The following is a 19,302-nucleotide window of genomic DNA, read 5'->3' on the forward strand; positions in this document are numbered from 1 at the left end:
ACGAGTAATTTGCATTAATTACTTTTTTTTATTGAGTATTCATTAACAGTATTTTTTATGATTAAAACTTTGAATGATGTTTAAAACCATTTGATATATATTATGTATATATTTTTTATATAAAAATTTAATCACTGTAATTGTAACTATTTAAAAATTCATACTCACTTCTACTACCTAACACTTTTTTTGTGAATTCAAATTTGAAATCGCAAAACGAGCTTTAATAATTCATTATTTTTATCACATATCTGTATTTTATAACCGGAGAGTTTGTCTTATATAATATACAATATCGTATTGTCTGAGATGTGATTCGGACAAAAAATAATATGGACATTGTTTATATATTGAATGAAACGCTCTTTAAAGACTATTATTAATTTAAATATAGTGCTAAGCACGTAATAATGAAAAGAGATCGCGGTGAAGTTTGAAATACTTGAATGAGTTCGGTGAGTGTTTTCATCAGTGACATTTTCCATAATAATAAAATAATCTAAGTTCTAAATTCCTACAAACATATACGATAATTAGGTAGTGAACAAATATTAATGAATTACAATTTATTATTTAAATTTACAGAATAACTATTTGAACTATTGTCACTATGTATGTAACATCACAGAAAAGTTTTCACAATATGTTATAATAATATATATATATATATATATATATATATATATATATATATATATATATATATATATATATATGTATATGTAATATATATATATATATATGGAAGCCGCATAATTAAATTTCTGTACATTTCTTTTAAAAGATGTCAAATACTTTCAAATATATATATATATATGTATTATAAATTTTAACAATCTCAATATATGTAAATATAAACCAAAAATAAAACGCAAAGGTTTTAAACTCTCGAAACGAAACAGACGCTTATATAACACATCATATATATATGTATATATATAATATGTAAAATATGACACTAGCATAAAGCACCATATATTATTTAATAAAATATAAAGAAATAAAGAATATTTACAATTAAATTGCTAATAATACAATTCAATATGTATATGTACAATATAGAATTCATACCGTTCTTTGCTAATTTCATTAGCAAAAAAACACACGTTCGTACATATTGTGTGTAACAAACAACATTTTTTTTATATAAGGGGCGGGGTAGTGAAAATCAAAATGCTCTGTTTAATATTATCTGATATAATATTATCATATATGTATTTACTATATGTACAATTTTGAAATCCTCCTTTTTATCGGCAAAAAATCACAATTTGAATCATTGTGAATGCGCGCGTGTGTATATTATATTGACGATTGCTGTATAGCCGTTGCAATATCATTAATTTATTTATTTATATATAATGCATATTAGTAAAAGCATTGCATGTATGTCCGATTCGGAATAAGATAGCGATTGTTTGATCGGTGCATCTCGAAATGCACTCAACTTTCGCCGATTGGAGTGTGAACGATCAAGTACATACATGTACTTCTCTGGTATTGATTTTTTTCCTTAAAGTTTAACGAACGTGCCAATTCACAGCTGATACCATTTCTTGTCTTTGTATTTAAGCATGAGCTGGTGGGCCGTCGAGCCAAACTCTTGCGCGTTATTGTGCATCCGCTCCGTGCGGTCTTCGAGCTGACTCAGCTTGTCACCTCTCTCCAGGACGAGCATATGAGCTCGGGAGATTTCTGATGCGGCAGACGTTGCTCGCGTGTTCAGCTGCTCCACATTCGTGGAAGGCACTGGGATTTGTTTGGCCACAGTCCTGTTTGGTTTGCCGCTTCCTTCTCCGACTGAAAAGTGAAAATAGTACAAAATTTATTACAAAGTCATCTCCATTCAAAGCAACATTCATTAATCTAACTCCACATACATATTTTTCTTTCTTATCTCGCTCATGTTATTTTCCTTGTAACTTTTTACACCCCGGATACTATTCAAATACATATCGTCAGTCCAGAAGAAAAACGTCACAAGTAAAGTACGTCACAAGTAAGAACTTGTTCAAACTTCAATCGTCTCTATTGAAAAAAAGACACATTTTGACTTGTGACGTTTTTCTTCCGGACTGACGATATGTACTTTTCCATTATTTTAGCTAGATGATCCTAAAATTGTTATTTCAAACTTTTCACATACTCCGTACGTTTTCTATATCTTATCAGTATATTTGGCATACAACCGGGTGCAGCAGACTAGTACGTGCCTAGGGCCCCATTTTTCTTTTTTTGATTATTAAATTGAAAAAATAAACAATTTGGCTTTCTTTGTACTTATAAAACATTCTATATTCAACTTAATTTTTCTAATCGAAGTAACAATACTGATTGTAAAATATTGTTACGTACACCGCCAAGTAAGTGCAATCGGATTAGGCCGAGTAGCATCCCAGAGACTGTGTGACCGTTATAATTGGTTTCGAGGATTATCTCCAGGCTTAAGTACATGTCGGCTAACAATAAGATACCCCCGAATGCACTTAAACTTCAGATTATATACGGTTCCCATTTCCCGATCATTAGACAATGTGACACCTGATATAAACAACTCTAAGGTAGGTTAAAACTAAAACATTTTTGTAAAAAGAAGCAACTACCACACAAACAGGATGGCTAAAGACTAAATCTCCCATTTGCATCAACAGTTTCTTGTCTTTCAATTGAACTTGGATTCATTTTTTATGCGACTTTCATACAAATTAGAATGATGCCACAAAATGTTCTCAAGATGTTCGTATACATAACTAGAAATGGTAGGAATAAAGAATTGCAGACGAATGGTTTGAATAAAAAAATAATGATTATTGTTACGTACACCGCCGAGTAAGTGCAATCGGATTGGGCCGAGTAGCATCCCAGAGACTGTGTGACCGTTATAATTGGTTTCGAGGATTATCTCCAGGCTTAAGTACATGTCGGCTAACAATGAGATACCCCCGAATGCACTTAGCGGGGGTAGCGGTAACTCGGTCGCATTCCGGTAGAGTTCTCAGAACCCACAGCGGTAGCATGGGACTGACTTCCGTGGTACATCTAGTACGTGACCATAACAATAGGTAAACAAACCGGACGTCGAAGATGCTCTGAGAGACCTATCCGTTATAAGGCGGTACTTAGGCGATATCTGGACATTCTGGACGGAGCACTGCCAGTGTGTGTATCTCCTTAATCACCAATAAATGCTGTGGAACGACTTTGGCCTTTTACTTGGATCCTCCACCCACCTCTACGCAACAATATTATAATTTACAAAGAACGCAGGCGTTGACTGTCAAATATCAACGACTCGCGAATAAAACTTGTTAAACAGCAAACTGTCGTCGGTTCAAATGGTAATTTGGAATTGTATTTTATATAAAATACCGATATCAGAGATGAATTTGCTTCACGAAATTAAATATCTTAACCAATCATATTAGAAAGAAGAAATGTCAATTCTTCATTTCATTATTGAATATAAATTAATCTCCTCATTACCGAATTTGTTCATAGTTATCCGAATTTTATTTATTTTTATACATAAAACGAGCCTATTTTGAATAAAAACTTCATATTTATTTTTTGTTTTTGTCTTAATATATTTTTCTTCAACATAAAATTTCAAGAACCTCATGGAATTTATTGTTTAAAAATTTCGGGGGGGGGGGCACTGAAACCAATCTGCCTAGGGGCGCCATATATCCTCGGACCGGGGCTGCATACAACTTATCACATCAATACTGACACGTGATGATTACAAATTTAAAAACAACATTCATATGTGTGTCAGTCATAGAATAAAGTACACTCTAATTATATTCTCGTCGTTTCAATTTATCGCCCTATCAAACTTTTCCTCCATGTTTTATTTCTAAAACGACAAGTGTAAGTTTCCGGATATCTCAAAGATGAGAAAGACCACAGTAATTTGTATGAAAGTCTAAAATAAGCCTTTTAGATTTATGATGATTCAATTCAACTTACACAATTCTTCTCTGTCGAGCGGACGAGACCCTCCTCCGAATAAACCTTTGAAGAAACTCTCTTTGGGTTGTTCGGGCATATCTCGAGGTAGAAACAGTTCTCCCATCATTTCATTGACGGTTTGACTGTAAAAATTATCAATTAACACTAACACAAAAAGAAACAAGCATTTTTATAAGTTTAAGTTCGACTCGTCACCTAAATTCCGTGTCAACGGTAAATTTTTGTATTTCGCTCGGTGACGATAGATACAGTCCGTGTCCTTTATTGCTGAAGCAAAACGTTCTTGCTATCCTGAAATCATATTTTAACAGAGATTAGAGTCGTCGAAACTTTTTCCATTTAATATATATTTATAATATATTGATTTGAACTGAAGTGCTTCAAAAATATATAAAATAACAGTAAAAATATCAAACTTTGTGCTGATAAATTTTGAAATATTGCTCCAATCGAAAGAAAACAGCAAGAATAACATTGATGACATGCGAAATAGTCATATTTATTAAATATATACTGTGTTTGAAAAATTTGTGCACTTGTGAAAAAGTAGTGAAAATTTTTAAGTAGTAGTGCAGAAAGAACATTAAAAATATTTATCGTTGTTTTTAGGTGTTATCGTTAAAAGTGATAAAGCAGTGCAATTAACTAATTACACTCACGTTATATATATATATATAATTAATAAAAAAATGTTATATAAATTATCGTGCAATAAGCAGAAATTAATTAAATTGTATTTTTTTTTAATATATATTATATAATAAATGCTCCAAAGCAATCAAATGCTTGCATCAGTAGCTTTGTAGTGTAAACGATTTGTTAAGTATGTTAAAATAAAAAATAGCAATACGTAAAAATATACTTTGATCCAATATCACTTTCATATATACATATATATATAATATCGCTATTCCGTGTGTGTGTCTATCTGTCTCAGATAAAACTCGCCGTACTATAATAGTCGTTTCGATTCGACATAAATATGTATGTCACAGCTAAACCACTGCGAAAACGTATATACGAATACAATATCAAGAGAAAAAAACTTCTATATATACTGATCGCTACTAATGTTTCCGCTTAGCAGACAATTTACCGCCATCTATTGAAAATTTATTGAATTAATAAATTTTTCTATTGGTGTTTTATATACATATGTAGGTAGGTAGTTTTTACCATTTTTTTCAAATTAAACAATTAAATATAAATATTAAATTAAATACATTTAAAAGGTATTTGGGAAAAAATCGACCGCGTGCAGATCAAACACAGGGCGGTCAAATTTATTTTATTTATTTTTATTTAATAACTTAATATGCCAACACCCATGCGATGACATTTCATCGGGTAAAACACTAGTTATAGCATAACATTAATATACTTTAACATTAATGCAAAATATATTATATTATCAACTAGTTGACATTAAGTGGCACACGGAATTCACTAGAATTATAAAGAAAAGGTTAATTTTTTTACTAACCTCTTATTATTTCAATAATGCTTTACAATTGATTACAGAACATCTTGCAAGTGTTCTGTTTAGTATGATGTTTAGACCAGAAGCTAAATATTCGTTCTGACAAAAAAAAAAATAAACAAGCAAATGGAAACCTAAACTACAATAGCAAACATATGTATGTACATATCACTGACTCATCCCGTATTATATTAATAAAAAGGACCACGGCATCAAATAGAGAATAGTCATTATGACAAATTTTAGATTTTTTTGGATCAAAGTTTACTATTTGTGAAGTTTTGATACTTCAATAATGATAAAATTATAATTAAACATAATATAATATACTATGTATGTATGTATGTATGAGAACAAAATAAACATATTAAAAATATATTTTTTAGAATATTGTAAGTATATAGTAAGTAGAGTAATCAGTGTATGTGTGTGTGTGTGTGTGTGTGTCAATGAGTTTGTGTACGAGAATAATTTCATATAAAGTACCAAACGTTTATTGATAATGAATCAAAAGTGACAAATATGGTACTGGGTGCTTGTGTACCTAAGATGGCTATATTTTGGGACTTACTGGTCGGTGTCCTCGTTAACTATGAGCTGTTGTCCCCAAATGGATAGCATTGGATCTACGATCCCTCCCTGTTTGCACTGTGTCTGGAAACTACACACCGCACAAACCATACATACGTACAAACAGCATTACAGGTGGTTAACGGTTAGTCAAATATTAATTAGTAGTATGCATAATTGGGTTATACAATGGAAACAGCTCGGGAACAGAAAGAGAGCGGACTCGTCAGCCATTTAATATATATATATATAATATCAAATTATATCATTTATATATATATCAAAAAAATATTGTCTTGTATATAAACTAATCAATATATGTATATTATATATAATATATATATAAATAGGGGGGGGGGGGAAAGAAACAACGGGGAATTAAAAATAATAGAAAAACGTATTCACTTAATTAGCTCGGAAGATATAAACGGTTATGCTCTCGTTAATGATTATCAATAGTTTTCATCCATTTTTAATATAATTTATAAACATCCAATGTTTCGTATAGAGAAGTGTATTATTGAGTGATGTTTGATATGCAACTATAATACTTGGTATTCAAATATTATTTGGTGTTTTAATTTTTCTTTTTAAGAATTTAACATATTTACAATACTTTTTTTATATATAAAACTTTGTACAATTGATGTTTATAATAATTGTGTATTTATGTATGCCATTGAAAACTTGAAATCATAATAAGAGTCATCTTGGAAAAGGAGCGTAATAATAATATAATAATAATCAAAGATGGTAAAAATTCGTCGAAAAATAATAATAATAAATTAAAAACAGCCGATAGGGTGCTCTCTCTCTAAACAAGTTTACAAAAAGGGTGATTTTTTTAAAATAATTAGTTAAAAAGGAAAATTTTACTACTACAGTGATGATTTTTTTCAAAAAATAATGTGCATATAATTTAACTAGATAGATAACTTGTAATTAATTTGAGAAATTATTATATGAAATAGATTATTTTTTGAAAAATACCACTGTATAGAGATGTACATGTAAATTAACCAATAATATACATATGTACATATTTTTGTTTGATAGTTTTTGCTATATACAAAATGAAACTGTTTACATTATTGGTTAATTTTTTGCATATATTATATTACAACAATATCAGCTCTCATTAGCATTATAAAACTGAAGGAAAGAGTTCTTCTTGTTTAGATTAATTATAACATTTTGACGCTACAGTTGAAAGCTGATAGTTGTAGGTGCATGACAATTTAATATGCATATACACAGTTTGAAGTTTATAGGCAGCATTGATGCAATTAGTTGGCCTTTGAAAAGTGCAAGATGAAGTAGCAAATTTCACACGCGACTCCATTGATAAACAAAAATGTATCGATGATGATTCACATCGCTGTGAAACTTGCTACTACTTGAAATAATGTTAGATACATTATTCACAACACTTAAACTAAACATGTTATCACATTAATTAGGATTCAATAGTGTAAGTTTTTAGAATGAGTGGTTTGTTAAAAATAAGGGAAGAAATATTTTTTATTTATTACAGATACATACATATAGGTCAAGGAGGAAAGAATTACAACGTAAAAATGCAAGTGTGTTTGGAATACGGACCCAAGTTAGTAAATTAGTGGATTGTTTGGGATCGATTCCTACTTGATGAGTGCAAACTATCTTTCTCACGGTACAAACCTAAGTTTGAAACTTATAAAACATTTAGTAGTGAAAGTTACTCCCAAATTTTTAACAAATGAATGTCGAATCACTTGTATTGTCAAAAACCACGCCGTCTAAATAGCAGTGTGAATTGTTCTAATTGTGTAAAATACTCTCGTATGAAATATATTCATTTCTGTGTGTTGTATTTCAATTCAAATAAGTGTAAGGTGTATTGTTTTCGTGGTACATCAAATACCTTAACTCTGACAAAGGTAGGAAATTGATGTCAATTAGCGGTCTCAACGACGGTAGACTGTAGGCGAATAGATGCCCCGATGAAATGTAGCAAATAAGGCAAACGCTATCTGTAAAATAAATATTAAAATTACACTACTGATCTAACAGTGCTGTCATCCAGAGTTGTGTTATTAGTGATGGAATATTTTTGAGAAAAGACAAATATGACAAAAGAAAATTCGACTTCATGATTTATATCTAGTTTTTTGTTGGAAACAAGTTGTTGCGGATATTAAAAGTTGTTGCCAGCAGTTTGGCTTAATGGTAGCGTATATATTTGAATTTGAATGTGATGTATGAGTGGAATCTTGATCTACTCTCTTCCATTTGGGCCTCGCTATGATTTTATTTTTATTTATATATTGTTTTATTTTATGTTACTTTTTCTTTTTATTTCTCCTTATGTACATTTTTATGTACTATATTTCTTTTGTTAATATGAAACTAAGAATGTGATTTTTGGATTTCATTTTTGATTTTTACACTCTTGTACACTTATTCTTTTTCTTATGTGGTTTTTTTTTTTATTATTTTTATTTTTTATTTTATCATGTTTTTTCTGATTTTGCATTTTTGCTTTTTATTTTATTTTTTTTTTGTTTTTCTTAATCAAATGTAGGCCATTGTGGCGCATTAGGTTCTTCCTGTAAAGCCACAATGGTCCAAAACTACTATAAATAAATATTTAGCACCACTACGATCACTCGTTCGATTCGCCAATAAACTGCTGATTAGATTTGGGGGTTTTGTGACTCCAAATCAATCGTTTCTCTATCAGAGTTTGCCAATTTTATCTGATCATTGTTGAAACGGTTCCTGAAAATTGGTAATAGATCATTTCCTGTTGTCAAAAAATCTATAGCTGTCTCTATAATTTCGTGTTTATTATGTGTATAAAAATTGTAATAATAATTGTGCACAAAATCTAAAAATAATCCATAGATGTTTCTATGATTATTATTTCTGTACTTGATTAATTATTGTATTCGATGTTTATTGAACGTACTGTATACGTTGTCTGACCATTATCGTACACTCGTCGCATTGGAGCGATCTGTAATGACGAGTGTACATTGATTGTAATAAAATAAAATTAGATGACACCACTGAGTATAAAGGTATGTATGTATGTTAGAATAATGATGCTTGAAATTTGACACTTGCCTTTCATACTGACAATTTCGGCTTTGACTACGAAGTCCGTGTCGACGAGCTGTTGTCTGTAAACACAGTTTTGACTAGGCAGGGCGACCACTCTCGCTTGTTTCTCCGATGCTATTACAACGAATTGTCTGTCGGAACACAATCCACTATCACTAGAACTGGCACCCGGTGTCGGGCTCATTCTACTGCTGGTTCCGCTTCCGCTACTCTGTTGTTTCGTCGGCGTGCGATCGCGCTTTTCTCGGCCCTGAAATTTCGGTAAAACTCACAACTCATTTGCAAAAACAGACCGAAAGTCGATAGAGACACACAAAGAGTATAAAAATCACATTCACACCAACATACCAGATTTCAGATTATCTTAAAAATTAAAATTTCATCGACAAAAATATAAATTTCGAACAATGCAAATTATGTACACGAAATATTCAAATGAAAAAATACAAACAAAACATTCTTGAATATAATATGAATTAAATTAGTAATTTGGATATCGACATTCACAACTTTACATCCTCGCACACTCATAAATACCTCACATGCCATGCTCGTACATTAGATTTACAATCTAAAAAGCGTTTTTCATTAAATAATGTATGTGGCAAAGCGAGTATATCTCTAATTATTAAATATTGTGTTAGAATTTCGCTTCATGTTATGCCTATGTGTGTGCTGTACATATTTTAAGTTGCAAATTCAGTGCGATCCCCAAAAAATGGCACTTGGATCAGAATATTTACAATAGCACTTGATTGTTCATCTTTGCCTTTTTGAAGCTGTTCGATGATTATCAAGTCATTTACGTCTTTGGGGGATGAACTGTTTATACAACTTGCAAAAGTTTAGCACCGTCGATAAGTTAGTATAATAAAAGTGGCCGTTTGAAACGATTAATAATAATAAAAATTGAAAAATTTGTCCAAATGTGGCAGATAAAGCTGATAAATTTGAGGAAAAATATTTTCATAAAATTAATTTGCAAGTAATTGCTTGTTGGTGCACTTTAAGTAAGCTGTTTGTGAAGTAAGTAATTTGTTGTAAAAAAGGCAAGCATGGTGAGATTTTGAGCAATTGACAGTATTCAATGCTTTCAATTTGGATTTTGGTTTACATGCTTTGAATATATATATAATACAATAGTTTTGATATAATAATACATAATAAAAAAATTTTGATCCAAATAGTCAGGTCTGTTCCGAAGTATTTGTTTTTACTTTTAATACATAATATTTATATATAAAACTACCATAATCTAGGAAACTAAGTCATAAACAACCTAAGAAGCTTTGGAAAGCATTCATTGCTAACATGAATTTTTAAACACAATTCGTCACACATTCATTCCTCACATTTGCTGTTTTCATTATTGAAAGTTAAACGTGTTATATTTTGTATGTATGTTTCGTATATTATAAATAAAATTCAGGATAGATGAAGGAAATATCAATAATTTCAATATAAGAAAAAGGAATTAATTTTTTTTTAACTATGTCACATGGATGAAAAAATTTAATGTCACATTCAAACAATCAAAACATTTATTAATAAAAAGAGTGAACATGCACCAAGATATTATAATGGTTGTGGCTATTTGGAAGTACTATATCTGCGAATTGTTGGCTATTTGCAGGTACTATATCTGCGACAGGCGCATAGCCTTCTGCGCAGATATAGTACCTGCAAATAGCCAATAATGTTCAGATATGGTACCTGCAAATAGCCACAACCTATTATAATATCAAAAATTTACTCACATCATTGTGGTTGAATATTTAGGTATATTTTTTTTAATTTAATCTAATTAGAACAGTCATAATTTAACTTTAATCTATTTAATCGTAATCATAGGAAGTTTAAAACGACACACAAAGCGATCAGCTACTACGCTGATGTTCCGAAAAAAAAAAAAAAAAATAAATAAATAAAAAAAAAATAAAATAGCACGAAACAAGACATACTCATAAATTCATTTTCGAAAACACAAAAGAAACAACAAGAATCGATTCAAATAGACAAAATTTTTGTAGTCGAATCCGATCAAAATGCAAACAGAGCAACAAGAAGATTGTTCCATTCCGGAAGAGACAACCTAAAAATTGGACGTTGAGACTCTTCCTTTCTATGTATATATTTCAAGAATTCTCATGCCACCCAATCCTCGTTCATGCTGGATAGATTATTATTTTTTAGGCACTCGCACGCACACACACATACATACATACATACAAACGTGCACACATATATAATATAAATCAGTAAATGCATCAGTAATTGTCTGATCAAAGAAAACATTGCAGATCGGGTGATGCAAAAACATCAACCATCATTTCATTATATATGCGTGTGCGTACACTTGGCCGATACACGTGTATACGTGTATGTGGGTGTTGTATTTTTAAAAATTAATAATAATAATACATTAATTTAATAATAATCAGAATGCAACATTAATAAATATATATATGGTAACTAGCAAATATAGCTTTTTGGCAAACATTCACATTTCTCGACACATTTATATTTATATGCACTTCTAGAAGCACTCGAAACTTACCCTATTAAGTACCATAGCCCAACGCTGTCCCAGGTTGGAAAGCGTTTATAATGTATTTATAGCCACAATAGTCTTGTTATAATTATATATATATATATTATAGGTTATTATGTACTTATATATTATCATGTTAAATGGAAGTTTAATATTAATTGTAGCGTTTTGTGTATTCAATCAGTCCACACACCAGTGTTTATCAAGGCTATTCAGGAAACTGTTAAGAAACACTGGTTCATACAGTATTTCCTGGGCATTGCTTTTCGTATAAGATTAGATAGTGGTTTAATTTATAAAAAAATAATTTTCATTATATTTCCTTATATAAAATAACATTTTTTTCAACCATTAAGAAAATTCAAATACATACATATGCATATGTATTTGTTAAATAATAATACTTTTACAATTACTGATAAATTTTGCAATAAAAACTAATGACAACCACTGTTTTGTCCGTTTGGGGTGGATTTGTTGTTGAGTGTGTTTGTGCAATTTTGATATATATATATATATATATATATATATATAAACTTGTGTGATTTGTATAATATGTATTTGCAAATAAGACAACGTGGATTAAGTGATGGTGTAAACAATACGCCTTCAACGGGGGTTTAAAAATACAAAACAATTAAATTCAAATCAGGAATATCACAGATTGTCTACGGCGTCGATACGTCTACAGTAAAAGCTTTCATTGAATTATGAACAAATATTATTTGTATTAAGATTCGCAATAATGATAATAATGATGGGATTTTATTGTAGAAAATCGACGATATACAATACAAAACGGCACAATCTAATATAAAAAGAAAGTTTTTTGTGTATTGTTCAAAAAGAGTGGTTGAAGACGTCTCTAAATGTTTCTTTTGTATATAAAGATTGTGCAATAGAATATGTGATATATACGAGACATAACGATTGTTTGTTTATACAGTAATAGATAGAAGAGATTGCTTGTAGGAAGAGATAGATAGAAGATAAAATATTTCTCATGCACTATTTATAAGATTCAAATAGGACAATTGATTTAACTAAAGCTGTTGTTAAATGTTTGAATATCAGAAAGAACAAACTATGCTTTATTGTGTTATTAAATTTAACAATTTTTTAAACTAGCAAATAAGTATTTCGACCGAGTCAATGTTTTATAGTTTGCTAATATAATAGACTTTTATATATATATAAAAAAATATATATGTAATCTAACTAGGAGTGTACGGTGAATTTATATAATTACCTCTTTGTTTTCGTCTTTCCATGGTTCATATGCGTATGGAATAAGAGCACCATTACAGTCTAAAAAGGACATTGTGAGAATTGAACCCTTTAACCTGAATATAGGTCCACCTATTGACGAAAAAACAAAATAGTAATGTTAATTAAAATTGTAAAACATATTTTGTATATTTGTGACTAGAACTAATCCTGTTGAAGAATGCTTTTTTTTATCCATTCTGTATCAAAAATATTGTACAAAGTGGGTTGGAAATAATTACACGATTATTATCCGGAAAATTAACGCTTAAAAGTAAATATTTATTAACTAAATAAAACTGTTATATATATATATATATATATATGGGATGGAATTATGCCACAATGTAATTTTTTGAAGATAATGACATTATCTTGAAAAAAAAAAAAAAAGATTTAATGATATATTGCTATCCTATATAGTTTGCTTTTATTTAGCTATGGAATACTTACTTTGTAAAAGTGCTCGTATTCAAGATACTAATCGTTTAATTGATTTCGCTCCATTATGAATGAAGAGTTTAGTTAGTTTACAAACATTATTCAACTAGAGTAAAAAAAATCGATTAAGTTGTACGGAAAAACTTGTAAATATTCAACATTTTCCACCTAAAATTGATACTACAACCGGTTGTTCCTGCCGAGTTTCTAGTTCAGGGAGATTTATCATAACTGTGAGAACTGAACCTAAGCTTGTTCCTACCCATAAGGTCGGTAGCAGTGTAGAAGGATCTAGAATGAAAGGAAATAAAAATACTAAGAATGTTGCAGAGAATGCAAGACTAAAAAAATATATCATAAACTTAAATTATAATCTTTCTTTTTTACATGATATACATATACAATATATAAATGATAGGAAACCTGTTTTTTTCGTATAGCTATCGGCGAATGCCAAACATTGTACGGCTTCCGTGGATATATTTTCAAGGCTTGACATACTGCTGGATCGAGATCTTGAAAATGAGCTATCCAACTTGTCTACACGGCCAGTAAATTGAAAAATAACAATTCTTAAATTAATTTACAAAAAAGGGAAAAGAGCACGATTAAATAATATAGATAATAATAATAACGGGTAAACAAATCAATCACATCGTATCTTAAAAAGCACTCGTAAAACATAAAAACGACTAATCACATGTACAACTACATTGACTTTGGAAATATATCTTGCGATTAATTCTCATACATAAACATACATACATACAGTGTTTATATACAAACATGTATATGAAATAATAACATAAAAACTGTTCACATACATATAACGACGAAAGCTTGAAAGCAACGGTGTAAACAACACTCTGTAAGCACATTTTACATCAGATATGCCAAATGCCTCATTAGATACAATCAATATGAAAATCGGCACTCGATTTGTTAAGTTTCAAAGTTCAAACTACACTGTTGTTTAATACTAATTGTATAAATAATTCTGAAATACTGTATTTATGTGTAAATATATAAGAATTGGACTCGGTTAAATGAAAAAAAAAATGATTATATAATACAATATCAATCAATATACAATACATATGTATAAACATTTCATATTATGAAACAATTTATTGAGAATTTTATATTAATAATTAAAATTTCATATAATGATTGAATTGCATACATATATAACACATGAAAATAATATGTCCCAAACGTTTTAATTTAATTACTTAACCACAGTTAAAACATTGACACAATCCATAATATTCAAAACCGAACAAAATGGCTACGTTTAAATGGGAAATAGTGGTATTCATGCTGGTGTTTATTAAAATTTACATTGAATAACAATTGGAACACCGATATGGCATGCAAGACCTATGTAAGATAAAAATCAATGTATTTGTACAGCTTTAAAAAAAATTAAATGACGTAAATGTGCTACTGTGTATTTCGAGTAATTGTGAAAAATGCAGGATTAGACTTTTGTGTTTCTGAGTGGCAAACTTATACATTACGGGTAAAACGGATTCATTTTAATTTTTCAATAACATAATGTTCTGTTTTATAATTGTTTGTATGAAAACGTGTTAATTAATTAAGATTAATTAGGTAAGAATGTTTTATAATTTTATGTTATGTACAAAAAGCACTCCCTATAGAGAAATTTTTTTGTGTATATTAAAAAAGAGATTTTTATTTGATTTCAAACTACAATAAAGAGCGCTTTTATATATATGTACAAAACATTATGCAACAAACAGGCAGGGAAAAGCAGTAATTGTCAGCGAAATTTGTAATACAATATAATAACATTAGTCAAAATAATTTCGATTATAATAAATAAATATTAGAATAATAATAAAAGACATAAAAAGCATTAAAAATAGGCCAACGATAATGCATTGTGAAATAAATTAAGTTTTAGTAATTTTTAAAGCAGCATTTCTTTATATAAAAATATAACCAATCACCTTGTGATAAGAATAAAAAGCAAAATTTGTCCAAAACAAAAAAAAAATGAAAGCCAAATAAATAATCATGCAAAAACAGAACAATCTCGTACAACAATATACAAACACATACACAAATAATTTAAAATTGTTTTAGGTTTGTTACGTTAAGTATGTATTAAATTGTAGTCAGTTTTATATTTTTTATTGTTGATTAAGATAATAAATTTGTATCATTGTTTGTTTTAACAAAAAAATAAAAACTGCGTATGTTTGTATAAAAATACAAAGTTACAACACACTACATGAATGTATTTTACATAAAATATTGAACAAATATTCTTATCCATCTTACAATAACACTTTTCTGTAGAATTTTAATAATTATACAATTATTTTCATATATTTAAGTCAACATCTTTAGCTTGATGGAGATAATTATAAAGTTTTTGGATCGTGGATGTTTTCACAGTGGAAAAAATCTGTAAAACGGTTAAGATTACTTGAAGATTGGTCTGCAGAAGAACCAACATCAATCAGTATTGTTTTTGTATCGGTATTATTTTAAAATAATTATCATTTCTCCCGTATTTTTATTGAATTGAATATCAAAAATAAAATAAGGTTGTGGCTATTTGCAGGTACAATATCTGCGACAGGCGCAAAGCTTTCTGCGCATGCGCTTGAACGATTATAATTTCTTACATTTAATGTATGCTAGACTTGTTTAATCAATCGTTCATTAAACATGAGGCAAATAAATTTCGCACGTTATTATAATAGATTTATATCATTTAGCTAGTTCGCGGCTTGTACTTGTATGTAGGTTTAATACGTTGTATATGATAATAATTTTCTAACAATTAATAATATTAACTAATTTGGATTATATTTTTTACTCTACGTCACTTTACGAGTTCGAACTAAATTTTAAGAGGTTTAAAACAAAATTTTAACAGTTAACACGCTGACAGTGACAGTTCACGCGCATGCGCAGAAGACTTTACGCCCGTCGCAGATATAGTACCTGCAAATAGCCAATAATTCACAGATATAGTACCTGCAAATAGCCACAACCAATAAAATATGTAGTATATAAATGCATAAAAAGAGATCAAAGTTGTAGTCATGTATGTATGTAGATAGAAAAGAGAAGAGTACAAATCTAATAGACACACATAATTTTTAAGTATATGCATGTAATTTTAAATTATAGACTAATCGTTTATTTAGAATGAATATTAAGTATATATTCAAGAATAAGTTCCACCAGTTTATAGATATAATAAATAAATAAATAAATATATAGAAAATAGCGTTCCAATAATTGTGCTCTGTGCCTAAAATAAAATTCATGCAATAATTGGCAACGAATAGTGATATCATGCACATATGAAATATATTTCATATAATTTTTTTTAATCAGCAAATATTGCCTTCAATAATAAATAGTAAAAAAAAAAAAAAAAATTAGATAACGAAAAGTTAAGAAATAATTCACTTATATATGTAGTAAAAAAATCGGTACATTTTAGAAAATATTATTTTAACATTAGAAGTATTAAATATTTCATAAATCTGTCACATTCTGAATTGAAAAAATAGTAATAAGTATTGATTTCAAAAATTAAAATGTTTCAGTTTTCTTTAAATTTACACACCAGAATATTTCAGAGAAAATTTGAATATAGCAACCACATATGCATTGTTGATTTTAATAATAGAACTAACATAAACAGGCAGGGAAAAACGCAAAACACTTTGATTTTCGAAAGAAAGAGGTAGTTTTTAAGTGCAGAAACACAGAATACAACAGATATTATGGAAACACATCATTTTTAAAGTAGGAAAGTTGAGAGATATATCTGATACAGCACACACATACATTATAATATATAGATATATTTGGTCTAGATTCAATTGAGGATTTCATCATAGACCAATGGCGGATAGAAAATAGAATAATTTCATTATAAATATATATAGTTTTGGATAGTACGTCACCTTTATATAAAAAAGTACTAGGTCATGCTTTTGAATTAATCATAATTGAACATAATATATGATAATATAATAAAACATAAACAAGTGTAACGAATCTATTCAACTGTGCATCAAAATTAAAAAAAGGGGGTGATGTGAAAATAAAATAGAAAATTACATTAGAAGGAAGAGTGAAGGACATTTAATCATTTTCAGAGACTACGGTGAGTGAAAAGAACACTTACTACTATAGCGTGTGGGTTTCTATAAGAGAAGATATTTATTTATTTAGTTTATATAAATTAAATTACTTTATTGTTTGTTTATACTTGAAAGAATAATCTAAAATTTTCATATATAAATATACAGAGCCGTAATGATATATATGTGTAATAATTAATCATTTGTAATTTGTAAACAATGTATAATATAATACATTCGGTTATGCTTTGTATTTTTTCACCACGGCTTTATATACAAATGTATTTACTATTGATTTCTTGAAAATATTTACTGCTAATCCTCCCAGTTGTTGTGAGCAATATAAAACAATATTAAACTAAAAAAAAAACAACACACACACAACAAGTTTGGATTTTGGATTTGACTATGGGGTTTAATTAAAATATAAACGTGTACGTAATGTAGCATTTTACCTATTATATGATTCCGATCTGAAAATATTTAAAAAAAAAATAATATAAGCACATTCTATAGCAAATCATAATAATAAAATGATGTAAAATTGAAATAAAAATAAACGAACGCATTTGATTAATAAAAATAAATTAATATATGCATCGGTGAATCGTGATATATGTATGTAAGTCGAGATTCAACAATTCAATACATATAAAAAGCTTCAATTGAACCAAAAAGAAACAATAACTATAAACATAATTTAAAAATCAGTTTATATGATGCATATTTAATATATTCAACTTGAAAAAATTCCAAACTACAACTAAATATTACAAAATATAGTATATAATATACAATTTAAAAATAAAATTTTATACTTAAACTTTTTAATACATACAATTGGTTAGATGGAAAATAAAATTTTATGCGATTTACTTTATTGAAACAACTTTTCACTTAAAACAAATACCAACTGTTTTATAATACAAATAAAATAAAAAAATGTATGACAGTGAAATCAATCAAAGCCGGAACTCTTGAGCCGTGAACCGATTTTATAAATAGTAATATTTAATAATACATATATACACATTATATTATATAAGATGAAAAATTGAGAATTCAGTGTTCTTTATAATTAATTTTAAATTCAAGCGGTTTACATTTTTTTACATATAATTTATTAAAAAAGTGACGTATAAACAAATTGTTAATTCTAATAATACATACATACACATGTTTTAATATATTTTCATAGATTTTTTCTTCTTTGAACTGTACGTATGTTAAAAAATCATAACCAGCAGAATAGACTAGTGGTTAGCATATAATGCTTTGAACAGAGTAGTCACAGGTTCAAATCCCACTGGTTTCTGACAGCCAGACCTTGGATTTGTGATACCAAGTCGATCGTTTCCTATTAGAGTTTGCCAATTTATCTGATTTTAATTTGAAACAGTTCCAACAAATTGGCAACTTTACCCATTTTCTCGCAAAATCTCGAGTTTTCAGCAATCTCGAATTTCGCTGAATTGTATAAAATGCTGCAAATTTCCAAATTTGACAATAAATGTCTCTGTGGATATTAATTGATATGTATTTATTTACTGAATTGTTTAAAATGTCTCTGTGGATATGAATTGATATGTATTTATGTACTTTGTGTAATATTAACAATATTTGTATCAAATGTACAATGTTTCTGACCAGGAAAGCGCATTGGGGTTACTTGTTAGGTCTTCCTGGTATAAAATAAAAAATAAAAATAATGGTTTTATGTATATTACACAATATATGTAAACCACAGGCTTCCAAAGTAATTTTATAAGCTGATTACT

General features: G+C 28.7%; 2 protein-coding genes across 2 annotated transcripts in view; both read right to left on the reverse strand.

Annotated features, from left to right (window-relative positions):
• The window catches only part of LOC143917399 (uncharacterized), a 557,584-nt gene that overhangs the window by 68,596 nt on the left and 469,686 nt on the right, over positions 1-19,302 (reverse strand). The window lies entirely within an intron of this gene.
• Tomosyn (syntaxin-binding protein tomosyn) overlaps positions 1,145-19,302 on the reverse strand; it is a 325,351-nt gene continuing 307,193 nt past the window's right edge. Inside the window, exons 18-25 of the mRNA XM_077438881.1 lie at positions 13,809-13,925; positions 13,554-13,676; positions 12,928-13,037; positions 9,131-9,377; positions 7,926-8,034; positions 4,168-4,263; positions 3,970-4,094; positions 1,145-1,800 (exon numbers count right to left, since the gene is read on the reverse strand). Coding sequence (XP_077295007.1) covers positions 1,538-1,800; positions 3,970-4,094; positions 4,168-4,263; positions 7,926-8,034; positions 9,131-9,377; positions 12,928-13,037; positions 13,554-13,676; positions 13,809-13,925 — 1,190 coding nt within the window. The 3' untranslated portion in view covers positions 1,145-1,537. The remainder of the gene's footprint in view (positions 1,801-3,969; positions 4,095-4,167; positions 4,264-7,925; positions 8,035-9,130; positions 9,378-12,927; positions 13,038-13,553; positions 13,677-13,808; positions 13,926-19,302) is intronic.

The sequence above is a fragment of the Arctopsyche grandis genome, chromosome 9 (genome assembly GCF_051622035.1).
Source record: "Arctopsyche grandis isolate Sample6627 chromosome 9, ASM5162203v2, whole genome shotgun sequence".
NCBI classification, from domain to species: domain Eukaryota; kingdom Metazoa; phylum Arthropoda; class Insecta; order Trichoptera; family Hydropsychidae; genus Arctopsyche; species Arctopsyche grandis.